This window comes from Petaurus breviceps, unplaced genomic scaffold (assembly GCF_028583685.1).
Source record: "Petaurus breviceps papuanus isolate PSGF00001 unplaced genomic scaffold, PetGlider_PUasm1.0 77, whole genome shotgun sequence".
NCBI classification, from domain to species: Eukaryota; Metazoa; Chordata; class Mammalia; order Diprotodontia; family Petauridae; genus Petaurus; species Petaurus breviceps.
Window position 1 is genome coordinate 6,636,884 of NW_027186492.1, and position 26,368 is coordinate 6,663,251.

Here is a 26,368-nt window from a genome sequence, read left to right on the forward strand (position 1 = left end):
ACTACCTGTCAGAACATGGGCATTTCACCTCTGGGCCTCAGTTTCCTTTTGCAAAATGAGGGGGCTAGAGTAGATGACTTACTTAGTGTGTTCTCTGGTTCTGCCTTTTTTTCATGCTTCAGCTCACACCTCCAAGTGAAACAATGTAGCTCAGGGAGTGTCCTTTTATGGACTATGGGGATATTGTGTCCATCTACTACATAAAGTTAAAATGGTGACCTCTTCTTTTTGTGCTACCAAAATGCAGTGGGGGAATGGCTAAACAAACTGGTATTTGGACATAATGGTATATTATTGTGCTGTAAGAAATTGATAGATGTGAAGAATGGAAAGGATTTAAATGAATTGATTCAGAATGAAGTAAGCAGAACTAGAACCACTTACAAAATTACAATACTGATGTAAGTAAAACAGACACTAAACAGAAACTGAATTGTGTCATTGCTCCAGGAAAAGACATAATGAAGCATAGTTTCCTCTTCTTAAAAAAGGGCTGGGCAAATATGGGTATAAAATGTTACTTAAGAAGTTTTTCTTTCTTACAAAGGAAGGTCAGGTATGTGTGTTGGACATCTATGGGAATGACTGTCATGTAGTAGTAAAAAGCTTCAATAAAACTTTTTTTAAAAATAAGATAATGAACTCATTCCCCAAGAGGAGCATTGAACATATTGTGACATGTTGTGTAATAAGTATTTCTAGAATATAATTGGCTTTTGTGTTTCTTGTCTCTTCCGGATCAGCATTGCTTTGATTAAAGTCATTATTTGTCACACACACACACACACTTTCTCCCTTTGGCTGTATATTTGTTCACTGTCAACTGTTCCCCTGTATTACAGATATTTATTTATTACAGATATTTAATAGCAATAGACAGAAGAGGTGGACCATCAGTAGCGAAAGAGACTGTTAAACTTGCCGAAGAATTCATCCTTTCCTCTGAGGATACTGTCCTTGGCCTTGACTTGAGCGGAGACCCCTCTGTAAGTTTTTCCTAAATGTAGTTACACTTATTTTGTTATTACAGGGAAAGATATTTTAATTGAAAGTACCTCACTGTAAATATTTAATTTTCTAAACGTGACCAAGATAATCAGAATTTTTAAGAGTTCTACATTTTATACTACTGACTAGATTACTCCAAGAAGTAGTTCTATAAGTCCTCTGACATCACCTCCTACCAATGGACTCTCTGAATCTGAGAAGTTCCCTTATTGTCTTCATTCATCCATTTAGCAGAAAAGGATGACTTGAGCAGTTACAAAGAGTCTTAAAATTTAGGCAGTTCGTTTGGTAGGTGTCATTCTACTTTCCACTTCTGTGGCAAAGACTGGTCAGCATCCCAAAGTTATCGTTAGTATTATATGGTGGAAGGGACTGAACTAAGAGACAGAATTGTTATGGTTATGCTCTTAGCTCTATCATGAACTCAGTTACCTTGGACAAGATTTAACCTCGTTGGACCATAGTTCTTTTATAAAAGGAAGGCATTTTATTAGATCAGTCAACAAGCACTTAGTATCTGTTATGTACCAGAATTGTGATAGATGCTGAGAGTACAGACACAAAAATAAAAGTCCTTGCCCTCAAGGTGTTTGCATTTTGCCAGGGGAAATAACATACATATATAAGTGAACAGAAAAGATAATTGGCGGGGAGGGGCACTCAGGCTGAGCTTGAAGGATGCTCGGGATTCTAAGCGGTAGAGGGAATGAGGGCCTTGATTCCAACCATGGGGAGCCTCTGCAGAGGTACAGATAGATGAAGGAGAAGGAATGTTGTGTTTGGGAAATGAAAGGCTCTTTTGACTGGAACATGGAAAGTGTGAAGGAGTAATTATGTAGTAAGTTTAAAGGGGTAAGCTGGATTTAGATTGTGAAGTATATTAAATGCCAGATAGAAGTTTGTATTTTATTCTAGATATAAGACACTGGAGCTTTGGGGGCAGAAGAATAATGTCATCAGACATGGGCTTTAGGAATACCGTTTGGGAAGCTCTGTGGAAGATGGATTGGAGAAAAGAGAGACTTAGGATAGGAAGACCATTTAGGAGGCTAATGCTGCAAGCCACATGAAAGGTGTTGAGGACTTCAGGGTAGTTGTGGTTAGTGAGGATGGAGTGGTAAATGGGGTTAGATATGAAAGATGTTGTAGAAGTAGAATCAACAAGTTTTGGCAACTGATTTAGATTCAAGGGTGTTGAAAAACAAAGCTTTGAGTTTGATGACTCAGATTGCCAGCCTAGTTGACTAAAGAATGGTAATGTCTTCAATAAAAAAATTGGGAAGAGAAAGTCTATTTTCTTATATATTGAGTTTGACATGCCTACATTTGGAAATGGTGTTGTGGAACTGGACCTCATAAGAAAGACTAGAGTTATAGATTGGAGTCTGGAAGTTACCTGCATAGAGGTGATTATTGAAGTCATAGGAGCCAATGAGGTAACCAAAATAGAAAGTAAACAGAGAAAATAGAAGTGGACCCATGACAGAACTTTGGAATACACCCACAGTTGGGGGGTAGACCTGTAAAATGATCAAGAAGTGACTGAAGAGTGACCAAACTGGAAGAGAACCAAGAGACAATAGTGTCATAAAAATCTAAGGCGTATATCCAGGAGGAGAGGGTGGTCAACGTTATTAAAAATTGTAGAGATGTTAAGAATTATCAGGACTGTGAAAAGGCAACTAGATTTTACAATTAAGAGATCACTGATAAATTTGGAGGGAGCAATGTTTCATCTCATTGGTGAGGTTAGAAACCAGGTTGCAAGAGATTAAGTAGTGAGAGGAGAGAGGCAATGATGGGGTATAGAGAGCTTTTCTTAAGAGTTTGGCTGTGAGAGGGAAGAGATTTAGGATCCTGTAGAGATGGCAGAGTCTAGAGGAGGTATATATTAAGGATATAGGAGAGAAGGCATATTTATGAGAAGCAGGGAGGGAACTAGTGAATAGGGAGAGATGGCAGGTTAGAGGTGTGGGAGGTGATTACAGGGCTAGTCTGTTGTAGTGGTAAGCACACTGGCATACCCAGGATGTCTGCTAGCACAAGTTCTTAGATCTGCTTTACTAGGGAAGATAGCCATTCAAGGGGTCAACAGTCTTTTTAAATTACATACATTAGTCCAGGAGCAAAATCAGCACCCTGAATTTCAGAGAAATCCAAACAAAGAAAATAGAGAAAATACAAGCAGAGAAATAAAGACCAACAGACAGGGCTTCTGTCTGAGAAATTAGCACAGATGAAGAGACCGATCCAACTATCTGACCAAGGCAATACATACAGAGTTACCAGAGAGAGAAGCACCAGCATCTGGGGTATTCAAAGCCGGGGGCTACTTAATGGCTATCCAGAGTCTCATGTGGTCATATCACAAGAACACTTTTCCAATGAGTGAGCCCCAAAGCAAAACACACACACTCAGGGTCAGAGGGCATCACAACCCTCATGACCCACTGCCTAATTACAAAGTAATTAAAGGTGTGGGCCTTCCTGAAAAACAAGTCTCCCCTAAGCAAGTTTATATTCTAAGCAAGACCTTATATTCTGTTAACATTACTTTCAGCCCCAAGATCTTACAAATCCATTATATAGGCCAAAAGGGCTTTTAGGGGCAACTTGCATCAATATAATTCCCATGATAACATAAAAGGAATAACACAAAATAAATATATCATGAGACTTATACAATCATTTGAAAAATGACAAAACAATAAATAATATGTAATCTTAGGGCAGGGGCTTGAGCACAAGCACCCCATCATCCCCCCTCAAACAAATGCGACCCAAAATCTCTTCAGGTAAGGGGCAAAGGTCTCAGTTTCTAAAACTACCTCCTTTTTGGTGGGGGGAGGGCAGTTGGGGTTAAGTGACTTGCCCAAGGTCATACGGCTAATTTTTGTGTTAAGTATCTGAGGCCAGATTTGAACTCAGGTCCTCCTGACTCCAGGGCTGGTGCTCTACTCACTGTACCACCTAGCCACCCCAAACTACTTCCTTCTGAGATTAGATGTAAAACTGCCCCTGCCTTGAGAGGTCCCATTAGAGGGATCAATTCCTTAACATGACATCTGTCAGAGATAGAAAGGGATAGGATCAAGGGTACAAGGATTGGCCTTGATGAGAAGGGCCACCTCTTCAATATATTGTGGTACAGAAAGTGTTAATGCGGGATGATGTCAAGGGGGTTTTGAGGGGTAGAGGAAGAGAGAGTAGTGAGCTCACAGCAAATGACCTCTCCCAGTGAAGTAAGAGGTGGGGTCTTCTGTTGAAAGGTTGTAGGGCGAGGGTAGTGTGAGCAGCTTGAGGAGGAGGAGATTTGGAACAGTTGCGCTGAGGAAGATTAAAAGGAGAGATTAGTTGACATAAATTTATATTGAACCCAGTTAGGTCAGTTGTGTGAAATCCTACAGCACTGTTCAGCAGCACATCAGTAATTGAGGGTTAGGATTTAGCAAATCATGAGTAGCAAGAGTATAAGAGTAGAGATTCTAGAATAGAGGATGTGATCATCTCTGAAGTCACTTTCAGCTTAAAGCTCCTTTAAGAGATTGTCTGCATCTCACTTAGTACTCGAAGATCACTGTTAGTAACCAATGTTGCACTTACCTAATCTTGACTAGTGTCTCCTCCCAGCGTGTTAGAAGGTTTATCAAAGAACAGAACTAATTTCCCCAGTTTATTCATGTCTTATGTAACCTTATTTTAACTTTTCTCTTTAAGGCAGGACATGGGAAAGACTTTTTGGAACCTCTTTTGGAAGCAAAAAAAGCAGGTCTGAAACTGGCATTGCATCTTTCAGAGGTAAAATAGTAATAGTCTCAAAGAAGAATAATCCTTTTTCCACTATCACGTGGGGAAAGTATAAAATTAGAAATAATCAGGAAATGGTTGGAAGGAAATTTCAGTTGTGAAAATTATTTTGAAAGGGGAAAGGTAGACTTTAGGGGAGATGTAAATTAATACAAACTGTTGCAATTTATATATGACTTTTTCCTTTCTGGCAGGGTTAATATTTTGGGTTTTAAAGATCATTGTTCAGTCACATTCCAATTCATCATCATAGTATTCAGAACAACCTAATATCAACATCTTGCCAGAATTAGGAAGATAAACAAGAATTTCCAATCATCTTTGTTATTGAAAGCATTGATTGTCCCTGTGCTGAGGACAAAACAAAACATATTAGTCTCACTTGGCCTAGGGCATGACATTTCAGTGTGTATTTCACAAGAGGTATTTGAAGTGACATGGAAGTGGGAGGGAACCAGGAAAAAGACTATTTAATCATATATGTGGCAAGCAAGGAGATGAGGAGTCACTTCTCAGTTGGCAAACATCTGGCAGTGGCAAGACTATACTTGGTATATGGTTGGCCCAAAGCACCGACAGGATGAAAATTAACCAGAGGGGAGGGTTCAGGTCCATTTTTCCTCTAGCACCTCCAGGTCTTTCTAGTTGTCCATACTGCCAGTCTTCCCTCCCCATCTGTCCCATTCCTCCCCCTGAATGACTAGTTACAGCTCTAAATAATGTATACTCACAAAACTTGAATAGCAAAGACTGATTTTCATCCTCAAGTAATATACATTTGGTTAAGAAACCCATTCTTTTTTTTCCAGTGATATAAGTGTAAGGTAGGCAGGGACTACTCCCCATTTTACAGATAGAAAAACTAAGGTAATTGAGATGCTATTGGGCCACTGTCAAAAATCCATTGGTAGGCCTAAGAATTTTGTTGTCTAAGTTTCCAGTTTACTATTTTGTGTGAACTATCAGGTTCTTTTTTTGAAAAAAAAAATCTTTTTTTGCCCAGTGTCAAGGGTAAGCAGCTTGACTAAGTTTAAACTACAAAGACTTGTAGAAGTCTTTGGACATAATAGAAGAATGTATTCCTCTCCCTGAGTTATCTCTAGTCCATGTATACACTTCTTTCCCCACTCCCTTAAACCTTTGAGATTCCTATTTTTATCCTTACTTTTTTCCATTGCTTATAAAACATTTAAAACATTTTAATATTAACCTGGACTTTCTAAAAATAAAAACAGCAGCCTTGAGTGGAGATACTTTTGTAACTCTAACTATGACTGTGGGACACAGCTAACATTGCCAAAACAAAACACTAATGAAATGAGGTCTAGAGGAATCTAGTGCAGTGAGTAAAAAGGAAGGGGAAGGAGAGTGAAAAAGATTCATCAGAAGAAAGTACCGTGAAGCGTGAATTCCTGCTGTGCATCAGCAGCTCAGAGCCACATAGTTCTCAAGGATAGATCCAGAAAAAGAAGCCAATAACCACTGAATCAGGCTTTTGTTTATTTGTATGTATCATTTTTAGATTCCAAACCAAGAAGAAGAGACCCAAGCTCTCCTGGGGTTGCCTCCTGACAGAATTGGACATGGGACATTTCTCAGTTCGTGTGTAGGAGGTTCACTGGATCTGGTGGAGTTTGTTAAACAGCACCGTATACCACTAGGTGAGGTCCAGATCACCGAGAACCCTTCCACAGTTTGTAAACTATATTTTTTGGAAGGCACCACTCCAAGGCAACACTTAGAAAACAAAAGATAAAAATAATGACTGATTTAATGCTGTTGTAAAATAAAAGCTTGTAATGACATTTATTGGATGCAGCTAGATTGTACCAGGTCTGGAGACAGGAAGATTCATCTTCCTGAGATCAGATCTGGCTTCAGACACTTATTAGCTATGTGACCCTGGGCAAGTCACTTAACCATGTTTGCCTCAGTTTTCTCATCTGTAAAATGATCTGGAGAAGGAAATGGCAAATCACTACAGTATCTTTGCCAAGAAAACCCCAAATGGGGTCATGAAGAGCTGAACATGACTGAAATGAGTGAACAAAAAAATGCATTTGTTAGGAAAAAATGCAATATTTATTTAAAAACCTACAAATTCAGGAAAAGTCACACATGTTTCAGGTGTCTGCTAGTCAATGCATGCTTCTCTTTTTTCCAGATTCTGGGAGTTATTTGGACAAAAACAAATTGTAAGGGGTGGCCAGGTGGCTCAGCGAGTAAGAGCACCGGCTCCAGTGTCGGGATGACCTGGGGATCAAATCTGGGCTCCGATACTCAGCATCACACCCAGAAATAACTGGCCGTGTAACCTTGAGCAAGTTACTTAACCCCTATTGCTTTAAAAAAAAAACCGAATTGTAGATATCTTTTAACACATGGAGGGAGTCTTTCCACCCCCAACTTCCCAACTCCCTAGAACCTGCCTCAGTAAAGGAAGGATTGGCAAGATGTAAACCTATCCTAGAGCAGTGTGGTGTGGCCTGGACCTGTGTACACAGGTAGAGAATATGCTTACCTGGGGTTCACCAGAGTGCTCTCAGCTTCCCTTTGCTTATAAATAAGGATAGTCATTCATTCAGTATCCATTTATTAAGTGCCTACTATGTGCCAGGCATTGTGCTAAACAGTAGCTGTACAAAGAAAGGCAAAAGACAGGCCCTGCTCTTAAGGAGCCCACGTTGGGAAATAAGGATTCTCAAAGTGGTCATTTGTACATAAGCCTGGCAGGTAGGTGAAATAGACTTTTGTTTCTATTTTGATAAATTTCTCAACATGACGCACAGAGCCAAGTCCATAAATATTTCACCAGGTAAAGTTTAATATTTTGTGATAGAAATTTGGTAATATTATAAATTAGCCTTAGAATTTACTTACTTTGCTTAAAAAGTCGGTGAATGTATGTATGAATAAATAAATGCAGGTTTCCTGTAGGACCACAGAAAAAGTTCAGAGCTTTGCTTAACCTGATTCTGTCCTGGTCTCCTTATGTTGCAGTTTCCACTCAGTGCTGTATTTTCAAGGCTTCATCTGAGCTTCTGCAATAAGGCTGGGATTAGGCTGGATGCCTCAGCCTAAAAGAATCTCCCCCTCCCCACCCCCACAACCCCCACCACATCTGCTGGGCTGCCAAGACCATTCCCTATACTGTTATACATTATAATGCTGACCCTGTGTCTGGTAAGGGAAGAGGAAACCCCACATGGAATGGGTTTCCATCTATGGATGTGAATTTGGGGGGAGGGGAGAAAGTGGGAAAGTAATGTTAATTATTTTATTATAATTTGCTACCATTTGACATAGTAATAGAAGAGTTTTGTTCCACTAGTGGACTATAAATGTACCTAATTGTGTTTACTAAACAAAATTTTTAAAATTATGAAAGGTTTATGTAAAAATATTTGGTTAATCTTCCTATAGAACATAGTGTAGATTGACTTCCTTTCTGTGGTTTTAACTTAGTGTTTGGTTTCTTGTTGTTATTTTATTTTCACTTAGAACTCTGTTTAACTTCAAACATCAAAAGTCAGACAGTACCTTCCTATGATCAGCATCACTTTGGATTCTGGTACGGCATAGCCCATCCTTCTGTAATTTGTGTAAGTAAGATGCTTTGCTTAAAATATTTTGATCTCTTTTTTCTTCTGCTTTTGTAGTTAACCAAGGATAGCATTCATTAATAACTGAATTACCTAACTTGGATGCCTCACAGTATTGCTTAAGCAATTGGTTGAGTGGTTGGTCTGGCAGGAAGAATTGCATAAGACCAGGGTGAATAGCTTTTGGCTTCACAGAAAAGAACCAGGGAAGCAACTAACTTGGGAAAGATAGTAGAGAATTATAAGTGAAAAATGCACTATTCTTCCACTGTTCTACCCCTAATCCAGGGAGGCCCCAGGGAGTAGTAGTGCTACACACAACTATGATGAATATTTATTTCTGCACCATAATTTATAGCTCCAGCAGACACAAAAGTGTCTCACCTAAAAAGGGCAACTGAAAATATTATTTCAAAGCTGAAATTTCAGGTTAGTTTAAATGATGGGCTCAGTTTTGCAACTAGTATAGTTTCATGGTAATAAAAGATTTACAGTGATCCTTTTCACTAGGGTCTCAAAGGGCCCTATAAATATCATTAATCATTAATGATAATAACACTTGACATTTGTACTTCCTGTCACATTTTATAAAGTGCTAGGACAGCTTACTGCTTGTGAGTCTAAAAGATTAAATGACTTGCCACGGATCACTTAAACTTAGGACTAGATAGAACCCAAGACCTGATTCCTAGTTCAGTGTTCTTTCCCACAATTACCATACTACCTACCTGTCTTTTATCTTCCCATAGGTGGGTATGAAAAGAGGGCTTTGGGATTCAGTGGTTCTGGGAACCAGAAAATGTAAGCCCTGTATAAACATATGTTATATAGAGGGAAAACAAGAAACATCTTGATGCTACCATAGGAAAATTGATCACATGTTAAAGGGGCATAGTCATTTCCTCATTTTCTTAAAACTCTAATTCTGAACCTTTCTTGGTTTATATCGGCAGACTGATGATAAGGGTGTTTTTGCAACACGCCTTTCTCAGGAGTACCAGCTAGCTGCTGAGACATTCGATTTGACCCAGACACAGATGTGGGACCTCTCCTATGAATCCATCAATTATATTTTTGCTTCCAGCAGCACCAAATCTGAATTAAGGAAGAAATGGAATAATATGAAATCAAAATTGTTACATTATTAATTTTAGAGATAGAAAGGGAGATTCTGTAGGAAGTCAAGGTCCTTAGCCTCCATTTGGACCATTTTGCAGTCCTACCACCTGCCTTGCATCAGTGATTAGGAAATCCTCTGAGAATCTAAATCAGCAGTATATTACAGCTTATTGATAGCTGCAGAAGCCTTACCTGGCTGATCTCTGGTTTATCTGCTGCTAATAATCACCACCCCCTATCCATACCCCCTCCAAGAGGTTATAGGAAAGGGAACTAATCTAGTCAGTAACTTGTACCACAAGCTATATTCTCCAATGCCTACCTAGTAATCATAAGGCTTTAGAGAAATCCTTCTTTTTCCTTTCATTCACTCCCCAAATATCCCACTAGCATTAAAAAATGTAGATCTCTTTTGCCCACTTGGACTACCTTAAGGCTTTAAGACTCATTAACAGTTATCCATTTCTTTCCCTCAGCCTGAATTGATCCCTGTAATAATAATGGTACTACCTAGGATCCTCTAGTTCTGCCTTCTTCTAAGCCCTCACATTCTCAGAAAAGAAACCACTGTAAAACAAATAAATGCATAACTACTTCAACAAGACATGGGACCAAATGGGGCGGTTAGGTGGCTCAGTGAATAGAGCACTGGTCCTGGAGTCAGGAGGACTTGAGTTCAAATCCAGCCTCAGACACTTAACGCTTCCTAGCCATGTGACCTTGGGCAAGTCATTTAACCCCAATTGCCCTGCCTTCTCCCCTCCAAAAAACAAAAAAAAAAGAGATGGGAACCAAACTAATAAAAACTGTTAAATGGGAGGAAGAAGTAACCAAGTAGGATAGGATAGAGGCATACTTGTTTTGCTCTCTAGAAATCCCACTATAATTTGGCATATGAAAAGAGCTACCTGATTCTACATAAACAACAGCCATGCGCTACCCTTCTTTCTCCAGTATCTCAAACCTCCCAGATTTATTTAGTGATACTGGCACATAGTGATTGCTATTCCCTATTTTCTAGAGCCTAGATAATAGCATGTATGAGCCGTGACTAATGAGAAAAGGTCAAGGGGCACAGGGTGGGCCTGAGTGCAACTGCCATTAGGCCCAGTGCTCCATTCTATTCTGCTCAGATCAGAGTTGTTAACTTCATATCTGGTGTACAAAGCCACGACCAGATTTAGCCATAATTTCTTAAGGATCATTACTCTATCTTATTCTTTTTTTTTTTTTTTAAAGCAATAGGGGTTAAGTAACTTGCTCAAGGTTACACGGCCAGTTATTTCTGGGTGTGGTGCTGAGTATCTGAGCCCGGATTTGATCCAGGTCATCCCAACACTGGAGCCAGTGCTCTTACTCGCTGAGCCACCTGGCCGCCCCTACTCTATCTTATTCTTGATGCTTCCTTGTAGCCACTATTATCCACTCATTTTTTCCTAACAGTTTATAAAAAGTCTGACCTCTTTGAGGGCTGAGATATGTGGTCATGAAGCCAAAGGAAAAAAAATCTAAAAAGCAGATGAGATGTCACTAAGCCGTACAGACAAGGATATGAGTGCTTATGTACACTGGTTTCCTTAATGGTGTTTCCCAAAACAGTAGGTGAATAAATTGAATCATAATTAAAATTTATTTGATGAGCTTGCTATTTCAAGGAAGCCTACTGAATTACCCACCAAGTTTGTTTTTATCTGTTTGCATCATTCTGGACGTACATGTAATACTGGATTTTTCTTAAAGCAAGGAAAACCTGTAGTAGTTGGTTGAAATACATCAGTTTGGCAATCCCATCTCATCCATCCTTCTCTCTCTAGGGAATAGTCTGGGCCTTCTGACAGTCAGAGACCGCCTGTGTTGAGAACTGTTTTGGTGTCATATTGGTCTGTCTGGTCTGTCCTGTAGGGCTAGTGTAATGCTCCCAACTCCTATAGTCTTGAAAATGTTCTATTTCTTAGACAGACTCATGGGGAAAGTAGGAAGAGAGTGGAAGAAAATCAGAAACCATCATATAGAGTTTTACTTTGTGGTTTATTAACATGTTTGTGAGGTTTTGGCTATTTTGGCTATATGTACCTCTCTCCCCTTGCACAGAAAAAAAAAAAACCTAGTTCACGTTATTCTTGAACAATCTAACGGATTTGGGGGGAAGGCAGGAGGGGGAGCGGTAAAAGCAAGGGTTAAGATGAAGTTTAGGTGTAATCTGTAAATTGTTGATTCTTCCCTCCCCATCCAAGCACAGATAATCCAGACTTTACTCAGGACCCTTCAAGGGAGTAGCTTGAGATTGGCTTGTAGTAGAATGCTTACTCACAAGTCAGAAAGCATAACCTTGTTTAAAGGGCTGGTCTTTCAGGGAGACCTAGGTTCAAGTCCTGCCTCTTCATACATACTGCCTGTAAAACTAGGCCAGTCATTCAATCTTAGGGCCCAGGCAACTAAGACTAAATTATAGATAAATTTTCAATGCATTACTAGAAGGCAGTCAGTTCCTCATACTAGTGAAATCACAAGTCCAAAATCACACACAAAAAAAATCTCTATAGGGAAGAATCAAAATTATAAAATATTGAGACCACAAGACAGAAAAATCCCTGGATATCTTCAGGTTATCTGTGGATGAGAGTCTGGTGTGGATTCTGGAATGGAAAAATTCAACGGTATGGTGGTTGGGGGAGTTGGGAGATGGCATTTGGTGATCTTCACAACTCTGTTAGTCTCAAACCCTCACTTCTCTGCATCAGTATCATAATAAATAATTTTTAAAAATTTATTATATGCCTAAATTCAAATGGCACAGTACTAGGGCTATACAAAATTTAAACATAGTCCCTGCAAAGAGTGTACAATGTAAGAAATAGTAACAGTCAGATACATACAAAGAAAAGTTAAATGCAACTTTTTAAAATTAAGGTTTGGTGTTTTTTTTTTCTTCACTTCATTGTTTGGGTTTTTTGTACTTTAATTTGTTAGAATAATTCTGATGGTTATGTGGTAAAAAAAAAAGGAACTCAAAATGAGAGGATAAAATATTGGTAGCAGGGGGCGGCTAGGTGGCACAGTGAGTAGAGTGCTGTTCCTGGAGTCAGGAGGACCTGAGTTCGGATCTGGCCTCAGACACTTAACAAACACACAACACACACACACACACAAAACTAGCTGTGTGACCTTGGGCAAGTTACTTAACCCCAACTGCCCTCCAAAAAGCAAAAAAAAAAAAAATTGGTAGCAGAATGAAGAGGGAAAAGTCAGAAGAGAGGGACTGAGACTGACAGGAGGTAGAGAAGTGACCAGCAAGTTTTTGCCAAAGGGAATGATGATGCTGATCCATTCTGGCCTTTTGTTTGCTACTATAACCTTTTCCCTTCAGAACTTCTTTAACATTATTTAAAAAGGAAGAAATGTGTAGTACAGTAATCTCTATACTGCTTTTCCCCTTGCTAAACATCTCTTAGTTTTTATATTCAATGTTGATGTTTCTTATTGCTTTTATCCACAAATAGAATTAAACAAAGGAGTTTAGAAGGGACTGAGAGTAGCCTGAGATTTATCCCCATCCAAGCAAGGCATTTTTACTTTTGCCCTGTTCCTTTTGTTTATTTTTGCCAACCGCAGGGTAGCAATACCACTCCTTAATTCTGAGAAAATATGTCTGGTTCTCATAATTATCCTAGGTCCTCACTTCATAAATACAAAGGTAGATGCTAAACCTAGCAGGCTTGTAATAATGATTTTTCTTAAGTTTACAGTAATCCCACTTGACAAACCTATTGCTACATTTCTCCCAAGGACATAATGATTCAGTAGATGGGAGTAAACTAATGATTCCAGGGGAGCCACAAACACAAGTTGTTATGGTGTTCACATCCCAATGACAACATAATCAAATATTTCTCTAGCACTTCCTTTTTGAAGAACTGCAAGCATGTTATAGACATCATCTCATTTATTCACTTGGCATCCCTGAGAGGCAGCTTAAGGTGTAAACATGATTCTGTTTTACAGATAGGGGAAATGAGGCAGTTTGGCTTACAACATAAGACTGCAGAGACTAGAATTCATGTCTTTCTGTACCCCATTCCCATGATTTTTCCACCAGACTATACATGAATATGCTAAACACAGTAAACTTATTTTTATATTATTGATCACACACTCAAATACCATCACAGAGCTTAGCTTTAAGGCAGTTTTAGACTGACTTTCTTATACCTTTTACTGCTTATTCGATATCTGGGGCGGGGGGTGAAGGGGGTAGTATTCTGATTCCTAATAAGTGTGTTCTGGACTCCTGGTATTCCTCCATCAGAGCCTTCTAAATCAAATAATATCTTCATCTATCAACTCTCTACAGTAGTCTCACTTACTAGTCAATTTTCTGACTCCAACTGTGGGTCAATTAATTGAATGTATCATCTTAATACCAAGTGTGAGGAAGACAAGCTGCTTATCTTTCCAATAAACACCCTCTACCACCCTCAGCCCCCTATAATAATAATTCCTTCTCAGTTAATATCAGTCAGGTATCTTCTCCCGCCCACTAAGGTATCTTAGAATCAACTCTTATCTTCTGATTTCTTGGCTCAAATAGGATCATTCTTTCTTTATACTGGAAGCCATCTTCCATCCCCAGTGATATTCCAGATAATTGATTGTTGCACCTCTGGTTTCTCTGCTTCTGGCACACCTTTAAGTATTGTTTAAGGTCATTCCTTTTCTTCTGCTACAGTTTATGTTCTGGTTCTAAGTACCCCTGACAACTGAATCATTCCTTACAGCCCAACCAATTTCCTTTGCTCTACCCATACCAAACACACTGCTTCCCAGTTTTTATACCTTTTCCATTTACAAAACTCTACCTTTTTATGAACTGCTTCTACTTTGCGATTTTTTCCCTCTTCTATTCCCCTCAAAAGACTGTTAACTCACTAAATGGAATCAGTACTTCCCAGCACCCTTCCTGACATTGCAATGCAGTGCACCAAACTTGTAATACATAACTTTCTAGTTTTATTTCCTAAACGGTTTAGTATCTGCCACAGGCTCCTAAAGGATAAGGCCAAATCTGTTTACCTCATTTTATATCTGGCCCACCACAGTATTATGCACACTAGGGCAGTTAATACTATTTGGTAAGCAACAGTAAACACACTTATTCTTAAGTGTGCCATATCCCATGTACATTTTTTAAAATACTGAATATAGATTGGCAACCCCACCAACCTAGTAAAGATAATTTATCTTTAATCAGGCTTGAGCGCTATTGGCACTGGTGGACTCTGTTCCCAGTAAATAGTACCACAGTAAATGTCTTCCACTTGTTTGTCAAGAAGTGTTTAGCACCCACAGGGTGCATAATACTGTACTAGTGGAACTGAACACCAGGAAAATGAAAAGTCCCTACTGATGCCCCATTCTATCCACCCTCTGTCCAGTTGGCTTGCTCTTTGGGGCTACAAGGAACAGTTGAAATACAGATGAGATGGGACAGAAGGGAAGTAAGAAAACTTGATACTATAAGTACAGGAATTCTTTCTACTCAGAACCATCTGAGGGTTGAAGGAAACTAAGGAATAGCCATCCAGGGCTAGCACTTTTTACAGAGTTTGTAACAGCTTCCCCATAAACGACACCTAGATTCTTAACAAGACAATTCATAAGACATGATCAAGAGGGACACTAAACTCATCTTCATTAAGGGTAAAGGAGAGGTGGGGAACTAAAATTCAATCACATCATTCTGAGTACTGGTTTACATGAACTAAAGTCATTCCATTCCTTTCAGTATTTCCCTTGTTTTGTGAGGGGAGAAAACCTGGAATCATGAGATAAATCCATAACATCTTTCCCCTGTGACGCTGCTGAAATGTTTCCAGTCAGAGATGTAGCAAAAAGACAGGATGAGCAATGACAGGTATAACTTTAACTCACAGGATCCTCTCCTTTTATTGAAGGAATGACATAGGCACTGAGAGGGGACAAGGAACTTTGTCAAGTCAGAAGCAGAACCTAGGATAGCATCTAGATCTTCTGACCTTCGTTCCTTAGATCTTATTGCCTTGGCATTGTGAAGACTATGGTAAGGAGCACCACAGTGGTGTAAATCCTAAAGGTAATTTCCTAAGCCAAGTGGGCATTGGAGATGGGATCTCAGAAGATGTTTTCCCAAATAATATGTTTATAAAGGCTGTTTGCTGATTCTCAGGTTTTTACTTAGGTTCCGACTGTGATAGAAGCTTTTCTCTCGTGTGGATTTCTCGGTGTTTATTAAGGGCTGAACTTTTGCTGAAACATTTCCCACATTCATGACATCCATAGGGCTTCTCTCCTGTGTGGGTTCTGTGATGTGCCCTTAAGTCAGAGCTTTTACTGAAGCTTTTCCCACAATCAGGACACACATGGGGTCTTTCACCTGTGTGGATTCGCCTGTGTGCACTAAAGTGAGAACTATTATTAAAACTTTTCCCACATTCTTCACACTGATAGGGTTTTTCTCCAGTGTGGGTTCTCTGATGTATGATAAGGCTTGAACTCTGATTGAATCGTTTTCCACACTCACCACATTGATAGGGTTTTTCTCCTGTGTGAATCCTCCTATGAGTGATGAAGTTTGAACTATCACGGAAACTTTTTCCACAGTCAAGACACTTATAAGGCTTTTCACCAGTGTGTATCCTCCGATGTCTAATGAGACGTGCACTGCGACTAAAACTTTTCCCACAGTCTCCACATTTATATGGATTCTCTATCTGGTGGGGTATCTGATGCATGAGAAGGTGTGAATTTGGACCAAAGCTTTTTCCATATCTAAGATATTTATAGGGTCTTTCTCCCAAGTAAGGTTTTTGATGACTTAGGATTTTTCCTAAGCTTCTTTCTGGGGGTATCAGTTTTCCTCTTTTTTCCACTGGGGACTTTGTCCATTGCCTTCCTGTCCTGTAATTACTGTCATTGTCTTTTCCCTGATTAAAATGATGGGGAATTTTCCTTTCAGACCTTGCAAGTAATGTCCTGTGCAGTTCTACTTCCTCAGAAATATCCCGTTTTGTGTTCTGCTTGTTCTCAAATCCAGCTTCAAAACCTGAAAGAATGAATAGAATTCCAGAAGTCATCCATTCCCTCAGTTCTTCAAGTCAGTATAAGAAAACCAGAGAGAAGCAAAAGTTAAAACTAAATTAACAAAATTAATTTAGGAGTTGGCTCTCCCAACTGAATTTCAACTCGCATAGGCATTAGAATTTTTTTTCTCTTTTAGGGAAACTCATTGGCTTCTCATTGCACTATTTTGCAGGAATGGGGGTGGGGGTGGGGAGGCATTGTAAAAACTTGAGATCTATAACTCTTTTTACTGTAATAAGGCAACCTCACTGGGTCTGGGAATAGCAGTGACTGTTGGGGAAATGTCAATTATTGCCAGAAACAAAGAGCCTCCCTGACTTTTGTTTAGTACCAGAGCTTCCACAGAAGCTCAATATCTGATGATCACAAATCCCCAAACCTTTTCTCTTCCCAGGTACATTCTTCCTGTATCCAGAAAGGGATACATAGGTTCCTTTCCCTTGAGGTGGTACCTAATGGCATGCTAGGAACAAGGAGGGGATAGAAGAATACTCAGAAATTCATGCATTCTAATTCAACTTAACATGAAAAGGACCTACTATGTACAATGAACTAGAGATACATATAAAAGCATCATAATCTCTGTCCTTAAGAAGATTATAATCTAATAAAAGGGCATCCCAACAGTTAAACTTTAAAAAAAATTTAAATTTAGGGGGAAAAAAATCACGTTAGTGTTTAAAAATCACCCAAGCATTCGGCTAATCAGCTTTTTAGAACACATTAAAGTGGGAGAAAGATTAGTTGCCAGAATACTTTAGCTTCACACTATTTAAATCCAGCTCAGTTCTTAGCACCATTCATACACAGAATGTACAAAACTATTCAAGCATCTTGTACAGAACATACTGATGTCTAGACTCTTGAAGTTTTGTAGCTGGAATGCTCCAGCCTGGGATTCTTAACTAATAAAGGTTTGTCTAGTTCTGACCAGATTAATGGTTTATGCTAAACTTAAGCACAACCTAGTCCCTATTTTTTTTATCTCTTCTATCATGGGGGAGGTTCCAGGGACTATATGTAAATATTACATTCAGTGAGAATCTCACTGAAAGAGGAGGTGGGTGCAAGACAGGGAAGGCCAACAAGCTGATGGAAGAAAACACTTAGATGGCAGTGAACTTTAAAAACCATCTTCATGCTAGGACACACCTGAGATGAACAAACGTGATGTCCACGAAGAGATATTAGAGTCTCCTTTCATTGCCTGACGGCAGCCTGCCAGCCCACACAGAGGTGGCAATAGATTAAAGAACTTGGCTACTATTTCCCAGCCTCTGTGGCCTGAATTCCTCAAGATGATGCTGTCTTTCAAGTAATCATAATGTACTGGGGAACATTTACCACTGCCCTGAAGCTCTGTGAGTTAGGGAGAGCTTTTTGGTTCTGATTATTTTAAAAGATTAGAGTCAGAGGTAAGAGTGAAAGTGTACACAAACTAAGTCAGAAGAGCCGGGAGTTGAACCCAAGTCTCTTGGAACCTAGCTTGATGCTTTTTCCTCTGTATCATAATTGCCTTTTCTGTACATCCAGGCCCCAAGAATCAAGTTTATCTTACCCCTTGGGCTTTGGAACAGGACTGGGGCCCCAGGGCTCCTGGAACTCTGAGGTGCCTCCTCAGCACTCACTTCTTCACCCTCAGAGTCTTCTGCTGTGGCTGAGGTCTCCTCAGCTGCCTCTCCCTGCTGCCAGCCCTCCTGGTCTTGCTCTTCTGTTTCACCATCACTGGCCCCCAAGACAGGGCGAGGTACTGCTTCCTCCTCCAGTTCATCACTAGGTGGGACAGCAACCCGAGCACTCACCAAGGCATCCATCTCCTCAAAGAAGGGGCAGGTCTCAGGGGCATGGCCACTCTTGACTTTCCGATAGCTGGTTTGGAGGCTTTTAAATTTAGTCCGACACTGTTCCGGTGTCCTAAGGAAACCATATTCCCATAACCGCTCAGCCACTGCCCCATATAATTGGCTATTACGATGACAGTTCCGGAGGGCTTCATAAAACTGAGTCTCACTGAGAATTGCAAGATAAGTCTTGGTCTCTTCATAGCCCCAGTGCACACCTGCCACCCGAAGAGAAAGTTCAGTGTTCTAAGACACTTAGCTTTGCCACCTTAGTTTCCCAATTCTACCATTTGCTTCCTCAGAAATCATCTGGAATCAAGACTTCAAATGGATTGCTTAAAAAGGATTTGGTTGTTTTTTTTTTTTTTGGTGTGCTATAAAATCTGATAAATCAGGTTATTTCACTCCCTTGCTAGGGCTGAATTCTATAGTAATTTGACAGAAACTGCTCTTTTAGTTTGCTTATCCACATAAGAAAGGGCTTTCCTAACTGAGACCTTGACCAGCTCTTCTTTTGTACATGGCACAATCATAGCCTATTGTATTACCCTAGATTCTTCTGATAATCTTAGGAACCTGATTCTAAGTAGAAAGTTACTGACTTTTTAGGGACCGACTCAAATTCAATTCCTGTTAGCCATAGTGGGCCTCTATGCAATACTCTAATCCTCTTCCTCTTTTTTACTGCCCTCATCTCTAGGTTTTCATATTTCCAAAGGAAGGTTCAGACTACTACAACACTGTGTCTGCCAGTGCTGCAAGGTACAGGGCAACCATTCTGCCTGTAAATCTCAGCACTGGAGCCCTTCAAATAACTACCACTCTGGGACGACACTAAACCATTTAGTATTTGCCTTCCCCAGTGGGGACTTGGCATGATCCCTAACAGACACATTACACAACCATGCCCCTTCTTAGGAATATTTTATTCACAGGAACCTAGTAAGGAAAATAGATTTCTTTTTGTTAGAGATTTACTTAGACTGCAGATAAAACTTCTAGGATGCCAGAGCAGACAGGAAGATATGAGGATATTGATCTGTTTTCTGAGGGATTCTAGGGTAGAAGTTGAAACACAGGGACTCTTCTTCCAGACTGAGAACAAAATTAAGGAAGCCTAATCACTCTGCTTCATCCTTACCAAACTTCTCAAGTTTTCATCAGCCTCTCCAAAAAAAAAGGCAATAGCCTTATGGCTGAGATGAGGGGGTGGAATTAAAAGGCTGATGGCAGATGAAAAGGAATCTTAACTAAGGAGAGAAAGAAAAATCTACCCACTGGTAATTCAGACCTCCATATGTGGAATAATCTGAATTTTGATCTACTACAGTGGTTCCTCTCCCATTTGCTGGTAAAAACAGAAGGGAAACAAAACAGTGTGTTGAGGAAACAGGAGAAAAGAAAAGGAGAAAAAGTTAAAATCAGTAAAGTAGGGGAGAAAGGGTGAAAAAAGAATGATGGAGGAGGAGGGGGCACCAAAAAAGAAAGTTGTAAGAATGAGTGGTTTTAAGGTAAAGAAACTATTCAAATTATGGAATTTTAGAGATGGAAGGAGCCATTTATTCCAAGTGATTTAACAGCTAGGTGCTGCAGTGGATAGACCATTAAACTTAGAGTCAAGAAGATACAAATTCAAATCCCATTTCAGATTCCTACTAGGTGTGTGACCCTGGGCATATCATTTAACCTCTACCTCAGTTTCTTCATCTATAAAATGGGAATAATAATAGCACCTACCTCCCAGGGTTGTGAGGATAAGTGATATATTTGTGATAGCATTTTGCAAATTTTAAAATGCTATATAAATACTCGCTATTTGTAATTGAATAAATCAGTGACAAAAAAGGTTAAGTTACCTGCCTAAAGTTGCTAGGCAAGAAGTAGCTAGGCTAGTCGTGACATCAGGGGCTAGAATCTTGGTCTCCTAACTCCTAATCCATTAGTTCTTTGCATTACGCCATTGTGTTACAAACAAGTACAACATAGCAAAGTAAAACAATATAATGAAAGGGGGGAGAAAAGGGGTAGTTGAAGAGAAAAAGGAAAAAACAGTAGGGAAAAAATTAAGAAATATAGGTGAACAAATATAGAAACAGCATAATATTGGATCTTCTGCCTTAGAGGCAGATGAGTCTGCCTGCCTCTAAGATGTATTGGCTTGTGACCCAGACAACTCACTTAAACTCACTGCTCCCAGGAAACTAAGCAGGAAACCAAATGATGGACATTGGTGGAATTTTCTTATGGGCGTTCTCTACACCAATGAAATCATAGATTTGTATTCCCTCTCCCTTCCACTCCCCTTTCAAAAAAGAAACAAGAGGAAAGGTCATTTTGGCAGCCATAATCCTAGTAATGTAGTAATGCAAGGTTATAAGGATATTCATTTACTACTTTACTTTGAAGCAATATTCTCTCACCCCAAAACTCTTAGAAAAGCTGACTGGATTTTTTCACCACTCCTCCCAGAGAGTAAAAGACACAAAAGCAGAGAAGTTAGTCACAGTAAAAAGCAAGTAGCTGAATTTGCACTCCATAACTCCTAGCATAGCCCTATTTCCTATAGAAATTGCCTTAATTTCAATACGAGAATCTTACCACTTGGGCTCCGGAACAGGACTGGAGCACTGGGGCTCCCAGGCTCCTGGGGGGCTGTCTCAATACCCATTTCATCACCATCAGAATCCTCAGCTGCAGCCTCTTCTGCTGCTTCCTCTTGCTGCCAGCCTCCTTGCTCTTGCTCTTCGGTCTCAGCATCACTGGCCCCCCGGCTGGGGCGATTGTCCTCCAGGCCATTGCTGGGTAGAGCAATGACTCTGGCACTCATCAAGGCTTCCATCTCTTCAAAGAAGGGACAGGTTTCAGGCGGATGGCCACTCTTGACTTTACGGTAACTTTTCTGGAGGCCTTTAAATTTGGTCCGACATTGTTCGAGTGTCCGGAGAAAGCCATACTCCCGCAGTCGCTCAGCAACAGCTCCATACACTTGGCTATTACGGTGACAGTTCCGGAGGGCTTCATAAAACTCAGTCTGACTTAAAATTGCAAGTAGAGTTCTGGTTTCTTCATACCCCCAGTGCACACCAGCTACCTTTTCATCCTCAAAGCCCCACTGCTCTTGATCTCCCCAGTTTTTTCTTTCCCTCCTTGGTAGCATAAAATCAGAATGCATTCGTTTGTCACCTGTGTGATTGCCTCTTGAGATTTCCCTCTCTTTGGAGCCCAGGAGATCTGGGACCCATGGTTCTCCTCGCTCCATCCCAGAAACCGTACCAGATTTGGGAAAAGGAAATCCTGCTCAGAGGGAAGCAAACAAAGGATATCATGGTTTGTGGTGATCATAGAAAACCCTAGGCTCAACACCACACTCTTTATCTACTAAGTATAGGGAATGTTTTAAGAAAAATATCTAGAGACATCCTGAAAGGGTCTGGTAATATAGAGAGATTTAAAAGAAACTTAAGGATCTGGCACTTCAAAGAATAGCAGGATTTTGTTTTGAGGGGGACAAAATGACATGGCAGGGATGAAGAGAGGAGAGACCTATATTAACCTTCTGGAGTCCATTCTTATGCCTCCTTAACTCTCAAATTTATGAGCCTTGACCATCTATCGTAGCTTCTATGCACTGAGTGCCATCCAGCACTGATAAAAATGGTCACTTCCAATTGAGTTTGGTTTTTATGTCTGGTTAGAAAACTACATTCAGAGTAATTATCATTGGGTTGAAGGGAGTCTACATCAACTGATATTCTTAGGGTCATCTTCAACTTACCCATGTCCTCTCTTTCATCTTTATTTCTAGTTAATCATCAAATTTTGTATATTTTGAAATGCCTCTGATGTTTTTCCTTAACTATTTTTACTATCACTACCTTAGACTAACCAGGGGTGGGGAACCTGGGGCCTCAAGGCCACATGTGGCCCTTAATAAAAGGATTTATTCTGTGAAGTTGGATTCAGTCAAAGGGCCACAGAAGGACCTAGAGGGGCCACATGTGGCCTCGAGGCCCCAGGTTCCCCACCCCTGGTAAACCACCATCAGCTCATACCTGGATTATAGCAACAGCCACTTAGCCTCCCAGACTTCAGGCTCTTCCCTGCCAGACTAATCTTTTTTTTTAGAGGGCAGTTGGGGTTAAGTGACTTGCCCAAGGTCACATGGCTAGTTCTGTGTTAAGTGTCTGAGGCCGGATTTGAATTCAGGTCCTCTGACTCCATGCCCGGTGCTTTATTCACTGTGCCACCTAGCCACAGACTAATCTTTCTTAAACACTGTTTCCATGTCACTCCCTTAAAACCTTCATTGGCTTCTAGTGTGGGAAATATCAGCTCCTTTGCTTGCTTCTTAAAGTCCTCTATATTCTGCAGTCACCCACCAAGCCAACCTATTTTCCCACTATTTATATTCCTTCTCCAATCAAAACAATTTGATCTCCTTTCTGTTCCAGGATCTTTCCTGCCTCTGTCTCTTCTCCTTTATTGTTCCTCTTACCTGAAATGTCTTCCATTTTTCCTTTCTGCGTAAAGCCCCACCTCCTCCAAGAAAGCTTTTCCCATCTTTTCTAGCCTATCTTCCTTCTCTGAACCATATGATTTAACACTTTCTATTTGTTTTGTATTGTTTGCTACTGCTTCATATAACCTATCTTTGTTTTTCAACTAGAATACAAGTTCCTTGAGGGCAAGTACTGGTTTATACCCTTTGTATTTTCACAGTGCCTTGCCCAACACAAAAGCCCATAGCAGATGGCCAAATTATTCATTTTTAATTCTGTATTGCTACAAGTTAACCAAAATGCTATTTCATATTTTCATACATGTCTTAAATTACTAAGGAACATCAATTTTAAGCCTATAAATGACACCAAATTGGTTGTGGTTAGCAAAAAACTGCTCACAACCTGTAAGAAAGAATGAGATGCTGAAATAGCCTTAAACTGGAGAAGTGATTAAAAATAAGCAGAACATAGTTCAAGGAAGAAAAACAAGTTACACAAATTCAAAGGTAAGGAATGACTAACTAGGCACAAGGGCAATAAATAAAACTGAAGCAGCATGAAAATTTACCAAATGATTTAAATTATTACATAAGCACAAAAATGGGGAGTTATATAGGTGAATGAATACAACATATAAGAACTTTAAGACCTTCTGCCAAACCTGTACTTGTCAGACCCCCAATAGAATATCTTCAGTTTTGGGCTTCACAGACAAACCAAGATGTGGAAAACCTGAACCAGTTCCAGAGGAAAGTAGCAAAAGTAAAGATTCAGAGAAATTGGAAACCTTGAGGAAAAATCCAACTTAAAAGAGAAAACCCTAAAAGGGACATGTCTAAAAAACATGAAAAGATTATAATATTGATAATGGTGAACTAATACCATGTTTACATAGATGAAGCAAAAGAAAATAAGTTGCTAAATTCTGAAGAAATAAAAAAAGCCTTTGGAAACGCCTGTGGTAATTTATAAAAACAGAATATAAGACCACTCAGGTAGGTTAAGTCTGGTAATTCTAAGAAGCAGAAGGGTGAACTTCTGGTGATCCCTAACAGTTACTTAATTCTAAAAGTTCCCCAAGTCTCCCCAACATTCCCTGTCAGCTCTCCAACATAAAGTGTCTTCCTCTTTTCCCTAAATGGACCTGTATTTCTTACCAGTCCTTTGATGAGGTCTGAGCTTTTCTTTTAGATTAGGTTGTTGCTGTGGTCCTAATTCTGGGCAACCTGCCCATTCTTTCTTGGCCACAACCTTGGGCTGGGACTCCCCTGCTTCCTGCTGGACACTTAGTAACTCCAGAGGTGATCTCAGAGGTGCCATCTTCTCTGGTTGAACTTCCTGTCCTTTCACAGGGACAGTGACCTAGAAAGAACACCCATTAATGCTCAGTGAAAAGCTAGGCTAGGATGGGTTTCCAAAGATAAATACTTGAAGTAAAAGGAGATCATCCCACAGGGGCATGATGAGAGAATAAGGGAAGGAACCACACATAATCTGTTTGGGTAGCAAAGAGCTTAAGAAAGGAGAGATCAAGATCCTAAACTTAGCAATGGAGTCCAAAACAACACCCTCCTTTTATTCCATGGCACAAGAAACTGCTGAAACATTCTGGCATAGTAGATTGAGGATTAGTCAAATGATCGAGGAAATGTCACTTATCTACACGGCCAGAAATGAGGCATCCAGAGACAAAGGACCTATTTTATCCCTACTTCTACTTTAACTTGGCCCCACATTTGTTTCTGAAATTCCCCCCTTCTCACCGGGCACTCTGGTCTTTTGGGTTCTCTCTCCAAATCTTCTACCAGAGTCACAGCTTCCTCTCCACTCTCTGGACAATGCTCCTGTACCCAGGTCTGAATCTCCCCGGGTAGGACAGTTAGGAATTGTTCCAGTACCAGTATCTCTAGTATTTGCTCCTTGGTCCGAACCTCTGGCCTTAACCATTTACAGCACAGTTCCCAGAGTTGGCTGAAAGCTTCACGGGGCCCAGCCACCTCCTGGTAATGGAATTTCCTGAAACGCTGTCGAAAGGTCTCAGAGTTCCCCCCATCCCCTCTCAATGTGGATTTGGCCATCATTCACAGGAGAAGGCAGTTTGACATCAGCTGCAGGTCTGGGAGCCAGGGCTTCCACCTGTCTCCTCTCTATCCTTGAGGAAAATCACTGCACCCTGGTTACCAACCTGTGAGAGGAGTTTCTCCCTAGGGCAGAGAGAGGAATGACAATGTCAAAAAGATGCACTCATTCATCCAAAGCCTTCATAGGGCTAGCCTTCTAATTTACATGCTCTGAAGAATTAGGGAGCACTCTTCTGGGGACAAGAATTCAGGATTATGAGCCAGTGAGCAGTGCTGCCTAAAAGCTGCATTTCCGGTCTGGCTTGTAGGGTAGTCTGAAACAGAGTAAACTCTGTTGTGTCTCCAGTTATTTCTCCCTCCCCCAAGTCCAAGTCCTATTGACTGCACCTCCATAATACATGGTGGGTCTGAATCATAACGGATGCCTAGCAGCCAGAGGGACAGGAGAAGGGATGATTCCACTGGGGACAGGGAAAACCTCTGTCAGAGCACCAAGCAGCTGGCCCCTCACGGTCCGCCCCCCGCCCCAATCCCAAACCTTTCCCAGAGCCCTCTGCGCCTGCCCCGCCCCCCTCAGCTCCACTTTCACCACCTCGCCAGGCAACAATCAATAAATGAAAATTGTCTTTTGTTTTCCTGGCGTTTCGGTAGCCTCGGTGTCCCGGCTCGTTGCGAGCACATCAGGGGGAGGATCAGCTTCAGGAGACGAGGGTTTCAGCTCCTGTCCCTCGCCGGGGCTGGGTGATCCTTGGGGGTCACCCTGAGCTGGGGGTGACAGAGCTGACGGGGGAACTTCAGAGGGGTGAAGCACTTCTGGACGGGGGACAGGATCCTGGGGAGGGCACCAGGGGTGTCCCGGAGCCTCGGAGAGCGAGGGAGATCGGGGTTCGGGAGAGGAGGGGGCGCCCGGACTTGGGTCTCTTTGTCTCGGCTCCCTCCGGCCGGGTCACTCTTGGCGTCGTTGTCCCGTCCCTTCCACACGGTCACTGACTGGGTTGAGGGGAGCCCCAGGCACCCCTTTCCCGGCCTGCGCCCTGGATCTGTCCGCTCCCCTCCACTCCCACCTCCTCCTACCGCTCCTCTCAAACCCAGTCCCGTCCCCGCCTCCCGGCGGGCCTCACCCGCTCCTGCTCCGGCCCCGGCCCCGGCTCTCCAGCCTCCCAGTCCAGCTCCCAAACCGGAAGTCCGCGCGGGAGACAGCGAGGATTTTAGGGCGCGTGCGCCAAGGCCGCTGCCTGGACTACGTCTCCCAGAGAGCTCGGAGGCGGGGGCGCCTAGAAGCGAAAGGGGTC

General features: G+C 41.1%; 2 protein-coding genes across 23 annotated transcripts in view; one reads left to right on the forward strand and one right to left on the reverse strand.

Moving 5' to 3' along the window:
* The window catches only part of MAPDA (N6-Methyl-AMP deaminase), a 29,371-nt gene extending 18,080 nt beyond the window's left edge, over nt 1-11,291 (forward strand). For 20 of the 21 annotated variants that reach the window (XM_069105901.1, XM_069105885.1, XM_069105886.1 and 17 more), the window contains 5 exons: nt 860-986; nt 4,726-4,806; nt 6,338-6,476; nt 8,317-8,417; nt 9,371-11,291. In XM_069105901.1, coding sequence (XP_068962002.1) covers nt 860-986; nt 4,726-4,806; nt 6,338-6,476; nt 8,317-8,417; nt 9,371-9,565 — 643 coding nt within the window. In that variant the 3' untranslated portion in view covers nt 9,566-11,291. Of the gene's footprint in view, nt 1-859; nt 987-4,725; nt 4,807-6,337; nt 6,477-7,815; nt 7,999-8,316; nt 8,418-9,370 lie in introns of all 21 variants that reach the window. The other variant, XR_011172002.1, reaches the window with a different exon arrangement.
* Nucleotides 11,292-11,545: 254 nt separating this feature from the next.
* Nucleotides 11,546-26,347, reverse strand: ZSCAN29 (zinc finger and SCAN domain containing 29). 2 transcript variants are annotated; one of them, XM_069105875.1, is made up of 6 exons: nt 26,198-26,347; nt 24,759-25,199; nt 24,153-24,357; nt 21,092-21,787; nt 18,211-18,711; nt 11,546-16,614 (listed from the first exon to the last, which is right to left on the reverse strand). In XM_069105875.1, exons 2-6 carry the CDS (start codon nt 25,074-25,076, stop codon nt 15,743-15,745), a joined length of 2,592 nt encoding a protein of 863 aa, XP_068961976.1. In that variant the 5' UTR covers nt 25,077-25,199; nt 26,198-26,347; the 3' UTR covers nt 11,546-15,742. The 2 variants fall into 2 exon arrangements, with proteins under 2 accessions (XP_068961976.1, XP_068961977.1); XM_069105876.1 differs by lacking the exon at nt 26,198-26,347 and adding an exon at nt 25,669-26,165.
* Nucleotides 26,348-26,368: the final 21 nt, after the last annotated feature.